Source organism: Anopheles arabiensis, chromosome 2 (genome assembly GCF_016920715.1).
Source record: "Anopheles arabiensis isolate DONGOLA chromosome 2, AaraD3, whole genome shotgun sequence".
Lineage (NCBI taxonomy): Eukaryota > Metazoa > Arthropoda > Insecta > Diptera > Culicidae > Anopheles > Anopheles arabiensis.
In genome coordinates, this window is record NC_053517.1 from 103973024 (window position 1) to 103987887 (window position 14864).

General features: G+C 44.7%; 1 protein-coding gene across 3 annotated transcripts in view; it reads right to left on the reverse strand.

Annotated features, from left to right (window-relative positions):
• The window catches only part of LOC120895276 (acid sphingomyelinase-like phosphodiesterase 3a), a 79586-nt gene that overhangs the window by 20899 nt on the left and 43823 nt on the right, over positions 1 to 14864 (reverse strand). For all 3 annotated transcript variants that reach the window (XM_040298456.1, XM_040298458.1, XM_040298457.1), the window contains exons 3-4: positions 8718 to 8786; positions 5697 to 5856 (exon numbers count right to left, since the gene is read on the reverse strand). In XM_040298456.1, the coding sequence (XP_040154390.1) occupies positions 5697 to 5856; positions 8718 to 8786 (229 nt within the window). The remainder of the gene's footprint in view (positions 1 to 5696; positions 5857 to 8717; positions 8787 to 14864) is intronic.

The window sequence follows — 14864 nt, forward strand, 5'->3', positions numbered from 1 at the left end:
AAGACATATAAAATTAGCTCATCATTATTTAAAAATGGGATACTATTTAGTTTTATGATAAGAGTAGATAAGTTTTATTGAATATTCAACCAATCATAAGTCCGTTGTACAGAATTTAATTGAAAAATAATTTGAAAAAAAAAAACATAACTGGAGGCGTATGGTGGTTTGTGAATGATGGAGGCGCATGGTCTTTGACAGTAAAAGCAGGATGCTAATAAACTATATGGATCTTTTAAAAGGGGCTTTGAAGATTACGGAACAAACTTTCATCCTTACAAAACTAACCTTTTACAGTTTTCAGAATAATAAAAAATGGCCCAGGAATGAAAATTCAATGCATTTTTTGTGCAATTTAACTCAATTTTGATATTTGTATACAAACACAGGAATGTAAAAATATGCTTTTAAGTGGAAATATCCACCGAAAAGAGAATCTGTAGAATATATAAATTTTTTTTCAATGTCACAAGTGCTAATAACAGTTTATTTATTCACTATTTAAATCTTCTTTGGCTTCCTCTCTCTCAAGCAATCGATTACGTTATCTAATCACTAGCTCATCGCTCAAGATTGATTGATCCTCCCCAGCTCAGCCTAGCATCTGTAGCGAAATAATCCAGCATAGCCATAATCGGCTAATAATACCTCCTCCAGCCATATTCCAGCGAAAAGCTTTCTTGCATGATGAGGTAATGAAGCCTTAGCCCTCTTAACATCATCACTTCAGCCTACCGACGCAACAAGATGCCCTACCCTCGCCCCATCGACCAGAAAGCGCATACCAAACCCCGGCTCACTGCCTGCACGAAAATCCATAAATGCGTGCGAGCGAACAGCAGCCGCAAGTTAATTAAAATATTTTAATTAACTCGCACCGACTACACCCGGCACCTAATCAGTCTCGGGCTACAACACGGGAAACTGGAAACAATTGCCAGGCCGGGTTGGAGAGGGCACTTCTGGAGTGCTCACTGAATGTCTCGCTAATGCGAAGCGGAACGATTCGCCCCACTCTCCGCCCGGTTTGCAAAATGTCCCGGGCACTACTACTGATGATTGCATAAGGATAACAGTGCCTTTCCTGTTGCGGCAAGCGCGGGAATGTTCATACATATATAAACGCTCAATTTTCAACGCTCGGGCAGGGAATGGATTGTGTGCGGATGCGATAGAACAAGGATTTGAGCATCCCATGACGTTGCCAATTGTGGGTAAAAGAGTGGGTGGAGAATCGCTTTCGTGGATGGAAAAGATTGTACCCAAGATTGTTCAGGTGTGTGCGAAGGTGCGAGTAACATCGTTAGGAGCAACAACGCGGGGAAAAAAACAGCAACGAGGAATGCAGTGCAATTGCTCTTCTTCGTGCGCGTTCGTCTAGAGCAGCACTTGTGTTTGGAAGGTAGAACATCCTCCAGGCGGTAAGGCCACTAGGTTCAATAGACTCTTTTAAAGAGGGGTTTTGTGTGGAGCTTGCTTGTTTGAGTGGGTTGAAAGCTCTCTCCCTTTGGCTGCTTTAAGATGGCACTGCAGCAGTACTGAGTGGCAGAGCATAGCCCTAGTCTTGACCTGCCATCACTACCCCGTTGCTATCGGGCTGGTCCTTAAAACACATGAGCATGGATGGCGAAGAAAAATCTGTGACGCTACGCAGTGAACGCCCCTTTTCACAATGTTCGAGGGCTCGAAGACGTATAGCGCATACCTTAAGGTAGGTGACATCATGCTTGAACGTCTTACTGGGAGACTCGTTAAGTGGATGTGAGTATCGTCTGCCCGTAGATGGCAAAAAGGTACGCAGCACATAGTAGCACCGGCTCCAGTTGAGAGTAGATTTTATGATTTCATTGCATCCGGGGTTTTTTGGAGCTGAGCCAAGATTAATTTTCAAGCAGCATTCTACCACGAAGGTGAAAATGTATCTCCAGGGATAGACGGCGGGATATTAAACCTGATGATAACATTAAGAGGCAATGCTTGGGTGTGACTGTGTATGTTTTTGTGAGCGTGTTAGGGTTAATACAAAATAAATGAAGATGAAATTTCTGCCACTTATTTCATTTCATCTTTGTCGTATGCCCGTACCGTTGTGCACACACGCGTTTCACTCGAAACTGAACCTGTGTGTCTTCGGTGCTCGGTGATACAGTTTTGCTTGAGCTAAAATCAATAAATAATCACAAAATTCATTTGTGCGAGCAAAATAAACCGATTGCGCAAAAAGGTAAACAGAATACATTCCGCTTCGATTTTGATATGCTACGCTACTACAGCTATTTCCCAATAACTTCCACTAACCCTAAAGCACTAACCCAGCGCAAGGGTGGAAAAAGTACCCCGGCAAAACGAGCACTGCCGGTGTGCTTTCGCTTTCCGAAGAAATATCATTTAATATTAATTGAATTTCACCTTGAATCGAAGAGGCGTATTTCAAAAAGTCTTGCGTCGTATGTGTGCCGAACGGTTCGGCTGAAACACTTCGAGCTTTCCGGGGTTGCGCTTCTGTTTGGAGTTTGTCTTGCCCCCCGAACGAGCAGGAGGCAGGGAGAGGAACTTTTGCCGCTTTTCACAATTCGGCGAAGAGCTGGAAAAGCCTTTCTCTTCGAAATGATACAATTCATGTGCCTTTTTTTTGCTTTTGCTTCTCACTACACCACCCGCTAGAGGAGTTCCGTTGTATCGACTCAAACGAAATCCTTGTTGTTTTTAGTCCTTCCTACACCGACGCTCTCACATGCGTGCATTTACGCAAGCAACGGAATTTCTATCGCTGTGTGTATGTGTGAGTGTGAGTATGTTTTTCTGGTACACAGGGTAGGTCGAATTACCGGCTGTGTACGGGAAGAAAATTGCCTATCAAAAATGGAATACACACTCAGGATTTATTTCCCCGTTTCCACGTTTTTCGTACACCTTCCCCGGAACAGCCCATTATCTTGCTCCGCTACAAAGTTCGGTCGATAGCAAATTCCGAGGAAAATGAAAAACCAAATACCGAAGCCGAAGCTATGGCGAGACGCTCGCACGGAGGTGAAGAGGGGATGGTACACATGGCGCTGGGAAATGACGATGTATATGTATGGAATATTTATTTGAAGCATTCTTTAAGCCCGAGTGAGTCTTCACTCTGAAGTTGGCAGCCGTAGTCGTTATGGGGAGCCACATTCCGACTGTGGCAGAGTGAACATGTGATCATCTGAAGCATGATTTTACCGTGTGCTGGTGGTGTAGTTCAATTAGGTGGAGGATTTGGTGCAGAAGAGCATATCATCGAAGGTAGAGCTGTTTGATGAACTATTCAAGCATAAATAGGTAAAGTAAATATTGTATTGCCAGGTGTAATTGATCGCTGTTTTTCATCGTTAAATATTATGTTTTATTTGAAAATTTATTCAGGCATAATATTTAAAGATGAAATTTTTCATCAAGCTATGTGGCTTAAGCAAGCTACATGGCAATTGTTTTTTAACCCTAATTGTTCAGGTTGAGTTTAGATTTTTCAGCACTACATTGATTGATCTGTGGTGGTTGGCCTTTCTTTTCAGGGAAATTATGCTTCACTCTTAAAGCTTTGTTAAATAACACAACATAAATCCCTTTTTTACTCGTCAGACGACTCACCTTCAAATGTTTGATCCCTGAAACCATATACTCTGGTATCGTCGTAATGATTATTTCACAAGATCACCTTTTTGCGTTTTGCACCCAAGCTTGCGTTTGTCATGCGGCACTGATAATTCATTTTTTTGCGCTCATAAACATCTCCACCATCGGGCGGTGAGTGTACCCAAGACCTCGGATGTAATCGATGGTATGCAGCCAGTTCTTCCACGAATCCGATAACGAGCTAGACAGAACGGGATCTGGGAGCATTTTTCCCCGCTCTATTCTTCTTTTGTTCCTTTGCTGTTACTTCCCCTCAAACACAGCTCAGCCATCACGTTCACTGTTCGTGCCACACAGCACGTTGAGCGCTTTGAACTTTTGTCCCGCCCGTGATTGTACGCTTCCTCGAAAACCGAACGGGCCAGCGGGATCAAAACCGAACGAATGGGCGACGGGATTGCCAGTTACGTTCCTGCCTGTACAGCGCGATACGATTGAGAAGCAGCCAAGCGTTCGATCAAACGTCACTGTTGGCGTACTGTGTTTTTTTCTTTTTCATTTGGTTCTTTTCCACATCCCCCCCCCCCCTTTAGGTACGACACAAAAGGGCTAACGCGATCGAATGCTTACACGCGTTTGTCGTCATAGGCGAGCTGTCAACAATCGTGTGCGTGCACAAGTGGAATAAAAAACGCCACACGCAGCGCCAAGCATCTTTCTAAACGCTACAATTTCTAAACGCACCAAACAAAATGGTAACACTTCCCACACTACCCACCCATTTAAGGCGGGTATAATTCACCCAAATGCTACACAAAGGCGGGAACGCACACGGGAGGAAAATTGTTATCATTCATATCGCGTACCGCATCGCGCGCGGCATTGTGTAATTCCTGATCAAATATTCAAAGTCGTTTGCGCTGAGGCATGCGACTAAAGTGCACAAATACGGTGCTTGAAAGATGGGACCGGGAAGCGAACTGGGAAGGTCAAATGAATAAAATCGGTTATGCTTGAATCGATGGAAAAAGACAGAGTAAAAAAAAGCTGCACGAAAGCGACGTTCCATCGATTCGGATGGAGTGGATGGAGCAGTCGGGGAGGGGTAAAATATGAAAAGAAAATTCATTCTTCCTAAGAGGAAGTTTCTTTTTTTGTGTGTGCTTCCCGTTGTCCCGGAAGGCAAGAAAAACTTTCCAATCTTTAGAGCGCGGTTCGAGTGCTGGAGAAAAACAACGCTCAGGAAGAGATTTCGAGCAGGCAACAAACTGTGGCCCCAAAGAAGTGTGGTGCCGAATCGACCTGCCAATGCACTGGCATTGATTTGATTTATACTGGTCGAGATTTTATAGCGATTGTGGGAGAATATTAATAACATACCCGGTCGGAGGGCACCGGTTTCGATTCATTTCCCGTATTTTTTTTTACCACACACTCACACTCACTCTCCTGGTGGGTAGCAATCAGAATAAAAAAAACTCTTCCCGGAAAATCGAGCTGTGTAACCGTGTAAGCGTGATGGTCGCACCAAACACGCCAACACACAAACAAAAAACCATGTCACAAAACCCTCCCCCAAAAAAAGGGCAAGTGTGTAAGGGAGAGATTACGGGAGGGCACCCTCTTGGGTAACCTCTCTCTCTCTTCCCCTTCTATCTTCCACTTTCGGGTGCTTTTCTTGCAAGACATCATAAATTGTACTGACTGTCGATAAATCACGCGCACTAAAGTTTGGTCGAGCAGCAGTCCTGCCCGCCATTGGCGTCCCTTTTCTTTCGATCGTTGCCTCGTTTCGAAAAGCAGTTTATGGCCAGTAACGGCCATTCCGAAATGGCCAGCAGAAGGCACCAAAACAGAGAACCGACCGACACATACACAACAAAAAAGAAGTATTTCCGCCCTGCTTGATAAAAAAGCGAAACGCCGGAAGACAAAAAATGCTTAAAAATGGTGCTTTGCTCGCACCAAAACTGCGGGACCACAGTGTGGACAATTTTTAGGAGCGACCAGAACAGAAACAGAATGGGAAGAAATATTCCAAACCCCCCCCCACCCCTCCTCCCCGCACTGGTGGTTCAGTTGGCACTTACCCAGTCCACAGGACAAACTCGACGTTATCACCTTGCTTGGACTTCATGGCTTGCGTGGCGGATTCCAGCAGGCTCCATGGGCTGTCGCACATGTAATCTCCGTACGGGCCCGGGCGCTTGGCACTGGCCGTGTTCGAGTGATGTTCGTTAAGCCAGCAACCTGCGGGAGAGACGGAATAATCAGCGTGAATGAGAAGAAAAAGGAGATGTGCTGCTGCTGCAAGTAAAAAACGAGCCAAATGCGGAAAAGAGAGACAAATATGGCGGGTGTCCTCGTACGTCGGGCAAAAGTTTTCTGTAGGAAGAACGAATCCAAAATCCAAACCCCGTACGAACAATGCAAAAGGATTAGCTGGCAAAGCTGCAACTGAGAACGATTGCAGGCACCTTCCACACACATACACACACACACGTCGTACGAGCTCCTTGCGCCTTCTAGCTGTCCCCGCTTGTTTAACAGCGCGGATGTGAGTGGAATAAAGCTGAGCTGTGTGTATTTTCGTCTCTTTTTTCCCTCCCATTTTCGTTTGTGTGCAGAATTTTTGGGCCTTTTTCTATCAACGAGCGGCCCAAAGATGGGGTCTATAATGTGGGTGAGCCGGTAAAAAAAAGGGAACAAAACTCGGCTCCAGCCCTGCCTTTATTGGATAAAGTCAGTCGCATTTTGGGTTGCCAAAGTCCAAACCAGCAATCACGCAGGGCGCACCAGAGTTTTGACAATGGTGTCCACTAGTCCCTTGGTTTTTTTGCTGTTCAACGTGTGTATGTGTGTGTGTGTTTTTTTTTTAACTTCCACCCATAACGCGACAGCCTTTTCTTGTGCCTTTGAGCCGTTGCAAACGGGGAGATATGTTTCATTTCGCTTGCTAAATTGTTCCAGCCAGACAAAACCAGGCGAAACTCCCCTAGTTTTGCTCGAACTCGAACTCAAATTAGGTCAGCCCGGTGAGATTTGCAGACATTGGCACAGAGAACGGGTCTAGCGCACGCTGTCCAGAAGAGATATGAGTCGGTGGTAAGGCTGACAAAACTTTATCCCACCGACGTTCAAGCTCGCGGCTTGTTTCCCCCGGGGCGGATCGAGTACTTTTCTTTTCTGCCGTAAGCTGACGGTGGGTTGCAAGTAAAGCTAGAGTTTTTATCATCTCGTGAGTGTAACTATGTGTGTGTGTGTGTGTGTGTAGCGACGTGTAACCATGCGACTTCTGTGTTGCACTCGGAAGTAGTTATATGTGTAATGGTTTTATTATTAAGCTAGCTACTGCGAAACCGAATACTAGCTGTCTCTTAAATGGTCCGTAGGGTGAAAGGAAGCTTTGGGATTTATGGTGAAATGGAAATTTCATTTCCACCTCAAACCAACAGCACCGCCCTTCTCCCTGAGAGTGGTGGGATGCAATTTGCTGCAAAATTGCTCTAATAAAGCGGTTGTCGTGGCATGCGAAGCTTGAAGTGCAGATTAATATTTAAATATGAACATAGCATGGTGTTATGGTTCTATTTCAGTTCACGATTTGTTTTTACTTGTGTACGTGTGTCTATGTGTGTTTCTGCCCTCTTTTCGGGGTCAAATGTGCGATATTAATTTGAAGTGTTAATGTCAGCGGTGTATCGTTTCGATTTAATCTGCACTATTTAAAACAACCCCTTTTCGATTATCGATCAGTAGGTGGGATGTGGCAAACGAATGCTGTTGAATGGAACGGGAATAACGGGTAAAAAAAGTGTCAATTTTGCTACGCGTCCAACCCCCTTGCTTGAATTGCCTGGTGGGGACGCCTGGTGGCTGGTAGATTTGTGACCTGTGGGCTGTGCTGTGGATAAACCACCGTTTCATTATTAGTTTAGCTTTTCAATTATGAATGCATGCCCCGAACACGCTGAATATGATTTAATAAATTGAATTTAATGGAGTTTTTTTTTCGTTTAATTATTATTTTGAACGTGTACATGGGTGTGTGGGTGTTTGTTAGTTTAGACGTGGGAAATCAATAAACTTTGGGCGTTAATTGCAGCTCGGGATGTATTTTTTGTGTGGTTATGTTGCATAAAGCGTTTCAAAAGCAATTGATTTGAGGGCAAACAACTTGCACTAATTATTTGTTAAATGGATATAGGATGGACAATATACCAATTTACTCTAGTTTCACTTTTTTTGAAAAATTATATTGAAATTATGTTCTTGTTCATTTGCAGCAACTAAAAAGTACACTTCCTCATGAACAATAATTCAATTTCATCTAAACACAGCCGTTTTGCATTGATGTAACATCCATCCTTTTCTCACACTATTTACTAACGAACGAATGTTTGTTCAAATCTATTCAAGCACTGTATCCGCTCCATCCACCACCACCACTCCGCCTTCTGCACTGCAATAAACCACTTAAAATCATTCTTAATAGCAAGCAAGCTGTACACAATCTCAGGCACTTGTGGCACGGCTCGTAAAATCGTTCCCGCCGGGTTCCGTTCCCATTGTTGTCCCTTAAATCACACAAAAAAAGCAATAAAGCATCGCAAACCCACATCTTGGTATCGGCATGCTTGCCTTATTCGTCCAACCAACCGTCCCAAAATGGGATTCCACTTGCTTTCCAAATGCTTCGATTACCAAGTGGCCCGAGCCAGCATTCCATGAAAGCGTTTTGCATATGTTCGTACGCATCTTGAACGAGTGGTTCGCACACCCCGAAACCGTACACCGACGTCCTTGAAGGGCAAATAGAGTGTTGTTATCGTAGTGTGCAGAAGGAGAACAAACACACACACACACACACACACATATACAAATGGAGCGTCTTTCTTCGGAACAACTTCAGCGCACCATTATTCCTGGGTTGTGCGTGAAATTTGTGTCAACGGTAGGGGAGAAAACACGCGAGCCCGGAAAGAATCACGCAGGTACCAAAGCAAAACAGGCCGAAACGGACGGAAAAACATGGACAGGAATTTGCAGATTGTCAATACGGGGCAACAAAAAGGGAAGTGAAAAAATGGGACGGGGAACAGCATACTTACTGCGAAAGATATCGCCCTTGGTAGTGTAGTACGTATCCAGATGTAAATCCGTTATGTGCCAGAAGTAGCCTGCAAACAGAAGGGAAATGGGAAAAATTGAGAGTTGAGCAAAAAAAAGGTGAGCACGTCTGTTAAGTACGCTTTGCAAAACAGGAATGGAACGAAACACGGCAAGGTAAACTGTAAATATCGATGGAATAAAAAAAATGCCGAAACGATTGATAAAACACCATCCACAGGAGGATGCAGCAGTAGTAGCAGCAGCAGCAGCAGCAGCGTGTTGTGATGTACCTCGCTGGTCGACTGAGCTAACGAGAATCTTATTTATTTACTTTCAAAATGGAAAGCCCTGCCTACCGCTTTCCCCTTTTTCCTTTTCCTGACAATTGCTTGTTATTTATGTTTCTCTGGCACTTCTGGCGTACCAGGTACACTGCTAAGCCCGTTGAATCCTAACCTGGAACGCAATGAATCGATTTGCAATCGTGGGGAATGGGGAAATATAAATCGTAACGGAGTCTGCTACCAGCAGGTAAATAAAGGAAGTAAAAAAAATAAATAAACGATCCAAGCCCACACTCACACACCCAACTCCCAGAGGGATGAGTGTTCAAGGCTCTCTGTTGTGTTGTGCTTTCTTATTCGAGCTCCAGTAGTAGTAGAAGAAGTAGACAAAAAATGGTTTTCCGATGGTTAAACTTCTTCAGCTTGTTATAATTGGAACTCAATATCGACTGATAGCGGGCTTCGATCGATCCGTTTCCGCACATTCCATCATCTCGTTTGTTCGTTTTCCGTTCACCGGTGGAATGCCGTTTTTTGTGAGTGTGTATGTTGTGTACAGCGTAAAAAAAACACGGAACCCAAACAGAAATGCTTTCTTCGCGAACAGTGAAAGGTCGAACAGCGCACAAACGCTTAAATATGCTTTCGTTCGTTCGTTTGCGTTGGAATTTTCGGCTGTGCTATCTGGGCAAGATGCCCTGGCACAAAGATCGAAATATTCACCACATTCGAAAAGGCGCAGAAGTAGGGAACCAACCGAGGCGATCGAGTTAAAAGCATTTTCCCGCCGGCCATGTAAGCCATGGCGCACGGTTGGGTCTGGTCTTTGGAGGCTGAACAAAGAACCGCTTAAGGTGTATCGTGTATCGCGTCCGTGCGTGTTATGCTGATACCGATAGGCAAAGAGCCGGATGTATTGCTCGCCCTTGTCGGGTCGGGAGGTAAACACAGACACACTTAAACTGGTACGAGCGGCATACTTCACAACCTTTCTCGAGAGCAAGCAGTGTTCACATTTCATCTTTTCCACAAACCCAACCACACACACACACACACACGAACGGACAGGCGAAAAAAAAGAAGGATGGAACACAGACAGCACCCACTTGCAGCATTCATCGGTTTACACACCTGATCGGGGCTACATTATTGATGCAAGCTACCCGGGCCCGAGACACAGACGACAGCGTGAAAAGGGGTCTGGTTGGAAAGGATTTTATCGCGCGTCCCTTTTCCATAAGACGTTTCCGAACCCGTTTCCATGACAAACCGCCCCTCTCCCCCATCCGGAACCGTCGATAGCAACGGAAACCCTTCACAAATCATGTCGCTACCAGCAGCAGAATCGTTTCCCCCGTTCGCGGTGGAAAACCAGCCACCTCCGTCGTACAGGTAGCAGCCGCACAGAGATTGATCGAATCGCTCCAAGCGAAGCTGGGTGACTGGGCGCGAGGGATGAAATGTAAATAAAGACTATGCTAACCAATTTGTTCATCGATTTTTCTTCCTTCAAGTATGGGCCACCACACTGCCACCATGGTTGCTCGTTCGCGCGATATAGGGAAGCATTAACGTGGTTCCGGGTTCTCTGCTGGTTTGGCGATGGTTCTGCCACCGTATCAGGAGGTTCTTCTTTGTTTTTTTTTTGTTTTTTTGTTTGGCAACACGTTCGCTTACACTCACACACGGTTCATCGTGATGAAAAAGCAGCCAATCGCTTCATAGGTGAATTCAACCATTGTTGTGCTTTCGCTTTTCCGCGTTGCTTGTCTTTCCAACACGCGTCACAATCGGGTAGAGCACAGTTTTTTTCTTCTTTCTTTTGTTGCTTCACCTTTTACACGTCTAACGTGGGCACGGTTAGTGCAGGACGACCACGAACCGCGTTGCTGCGATGTTTATGGTGTGATGGCGCCCTTTTACTTACATGGTTCCTGCGATGCGATGTGGAAGTAACGCAGCGAACGGATACCGTCAGAACCGTCTCGCAGATTTAGACTGGTTTGACTCGGAGTGAACCATTTCGGCGTTTGCTCGTATACCAAAAACGGGCGAACGGGTGGGAGATGTTATGGATTAAAGTGTTAAATCAAATGAATGGAAAAAACCAGCCGGCGGCTTCTGGTGTTGTTGACTTTGGCAAAGAAAAGGTAGGAGAGGAGAAAACATCGTTACGTAAAGAAGGTACAAATCATGGCTCAGGGCGTGTTTAAGCAACGCAGTTTTACGATGTGATAAACTTTTCACTCATCAGCTTGTGTGTTTTCATTTAGTATGTTTTAAGGCTAAGTAAGGTTGGAAAAGACAAATAGGTAAGAAAACAAACAGTTGCACTGGAGGTTGCCTAGTTTCGGGAGTTTTTAACATGGAACACGGAGTACTTCATTTATCACATACGCCTACATGTATGCAATTTGCAATGAATTTAAAAAAAATAATGTTTTCAATAACGATTCATTGCAAATACATTTTTGACGATTCTTCCCTCTTAAGTGCTCTTCGTTCTGTTCATTAAAGTAGATTTTAACTGTTCGGCCACTGAACATTTCCCATTGTGGCGTACGTTGAAATCAAACAGCATTGCATGGTAACGGTACATTAAACGACACGAACTTTATGCTTCCCCGTCCCCAGGGATAAGAGGCATAGCGTTACTTACGTTCGTATATCACCAACACCAGACGGTGTCCTAGATATTTTTCTTTTTCATTATATCGCTTCATTTCATAACGCCTTCTTTAGAGACAGACAGACAGCAGCCTGTGCTTAAGATGTAAAATATGACTATGTGCACCATCTGTTGTTTGGCGGTATTAAAGCACATTTATCGTGCCGGGTGTGTTGGTTGCAAATGAGCATCGCCCACATCTCCTCTGTAGCATGGCGCTTTAGTGTAAGGCTGTTTTAGTCTTCCTATTAAATTGTCTTTGCTTGTAAATGAGTGTTCAAACCGAAGAATTTCATTTGTTCTAAGATTTCTTTATTGTGATCTTAGTGATTGTCATTCAGATCACAAATGATTAAAAGAACAGGTAAGCGAACAGAACTTCTTTTTTTTAGGTTTATTAATATAATCCAATTTTGTGCCTTGTGGTTTGGTTCAAATGCTTAGGACCCTCGACAACAAACCACCGTCACGGTGTTACGATCCGCTTCAGTCGCATTGTTTGTTATGCGGTTCTCTAAACTGAGCCTAGCTAGAATTCGATCGACAAAATTCACAGAAAACCATCAACTAAGTATGAGCTTGCACGGAAGCGTGTCAAGGTTGCTCTTGATGAAGTAGTTCCAGGAATCTTTCGTTCTCGGTTACACAGAACTCCATAATTCGCTTGTTATGTTCGGCGCCTTAAAGTATGTAATTGTATCGCTCAAAGGCTGGCGCGGTTCCATTTGTAGCTGCGGCATTATTTTCCTTTGTATCCTTGCTCTCTGGAACGCGTGAAAAGTTCCACAATCACGTTTCAAAAGTGTGTTTCAACAGATAGACATGACACATTCTCCAACGAGGAATGTTCACTTCCTTGTCACTTCACAATCACATTCACATGTTTCACATTCCGGGTAGGAGAGTTCGTGGAAAGTTGATTAAACATCGACAACCGGTGACAGTATTTGAAGAAGAATATGACAAACCGGAAGAGTGGCGTGTAATGACAGCACAGCTAAAGCTCCATACTTTCTTGCCACTAAGGTGTGGAGCTATCGCTTATCTTCCACACAGGAAGCTTAGCTAAATATATATATGGCTGATGAAGTTGTCATTACTGACGCATCTCGGAAGCAGCAAGACACTAAAAGGAATCCCGCTTTCCGGAGGTACTTTAATTATCCTGTTTATTTCCTCGCACTAGGTGCTGCTGCAGCAACGACGTGTAAGTCTGTAGCCTCTGTGCTGCCCTTCCGGCATCAGAGCACCGGCATTATCACGAACGTATAGATAATAGAGCCACTTTTACGATCACTTTTGCAGACGCCGCAATATGAAGACTGATGTTTAATCTTCTTTTACCACGCGTTAGATAGAACGGATGACTTTTACCGGCGAAACGGATTAAGCATTAGTTGGTAATGCTTGGAATTGTAGGCTGTTAGCAGCAGGATTATTGTTGTAGAATTGAATGCATTCTGTGAAAAAAGTATGTTTCCATCATCCTAAAAATCAACTGTATAAAATGAAGTTTGGATTTCGAAGAATCACTCATCGTAGCTGGTGGAAACATCAGATAGCAGCAATCGTACCTACCACAGGGAAATAACGTATCGCGTCCATGTTTAGTATCTTCAAATCCCTGTTCCACATCACGAGTCATAAAATGCATGCTAGCGCCATAAGAACACGACCTCCAGCCATGCTTAGCCGTAGCTCGTACGATGAACATCGCCATCATCATCATCATCGTCGTAGTCGTCTTCGTCGTTGTCTTCATTTGAGCACCATTTCCAACCCATCAGCTACTATAAGGCTGACTGTAAGTAACCTAAACGAACCGTCGACGCTGCTCACACGTGTGCTCTGTGTGTGTGTGTGTGCTCAAGGTCTTCCCGGGACGGATCATTCCCGTCCATAAAGCGACCACGTACCGCTCAAAGGCTCACTATCTCACCGGGCTGTCCGGGTAAGAGATTGGCATTTCGGTTCGGGTGTGCAGATAATACGCCATCCTCGACCTCTGAACCGACGGCATCGGCACGGTGCGATGCTATAGCGCACTGTATCGCCGTGTGCTTCAAGTATCGAGCCTCCAACCTACCCCTGGAATGCATCGTCAACCGTCGGCGATGCACACGGTACCTGTCCTTACCTTGTCACCTCGTAAAAAAAAAACACATACACTGAGCAAAAAAACCTTCACACGAGCCAAACGCCGATAGCACACCGACGTTAGATGATGATGAATACAGAGAAGAAAAAAAAACGAAGTCACTTGTGTACGTAAAAATGGAAATTTTCATCAACCTGCTTCTGCAACACACCGAGGACGAGCGTAACGAGCTTATGGTAGAGCAACTTTGTTATGTCGAAAAGGATTTACACACGCGGCGCGCGTCCTCCCGTGTGAGCTCCTAACACACACTTACATACACACACACACGCGTAAAAAGATATGAGAAGACGAATCGACCTTTTACTATACCTCTCTATGGCAGCAAAGTGGGTGTGTTATGTGAGACGTGTGGTGTTTTTTTTCTGTTCATTCGTCCTGCCAACCTTTACCCCTAAATGTATGCAACGCTAAAAAGGGTCAGGTGGTATACATTTTGTGCAAAGTGTGCGAAAGTTTGTAGGAGAATTTATGAAACCATGAAACCCTCACCACCGTTCCATTTTCAAAGCTTTTCATTGCAAAGAGCACACACACACATGGACACGCTCTGTAAAAAGAAAACAAGAAAAACCACAACTTAACATCTGTTCGGTTCGTCGTCGTCGTCGTCGTCGTGGTAGTGATGTGTTAATTCCAGCTCGGATAATCTGATCCGCTTAGTTATGAAACGTTCCCTTTTTCGGCCTCCGAAGTTGTTGCTCCCGGGTGGGGCCGCAGCCGAGCCCTCTTGCAACTGTGTCTGCGTGCTATGCTCCACGGTCTGTTCCATTCGGACCAGTTCGAACACTGGGAGAGACACTTTTCACGACTCCAAATGGGCATTGGACTGCTGCCCAGCTGGCCAGCCCTACACGAGTGTTTGGTTTTACAAAATAATCTCCCTCTTACACTCCCTCCTCTTTCTCCCCTTTACTTTCTGTAGCATTTGCGGTGTGGCTCATGCCATTCCGGTAGCTCGAAAAGAGCAAGCAAAAGCCACCCTTGACCCCCTTCTGGACATGGAAGTCATACATTTTCGATGAGAGGAGCTTTC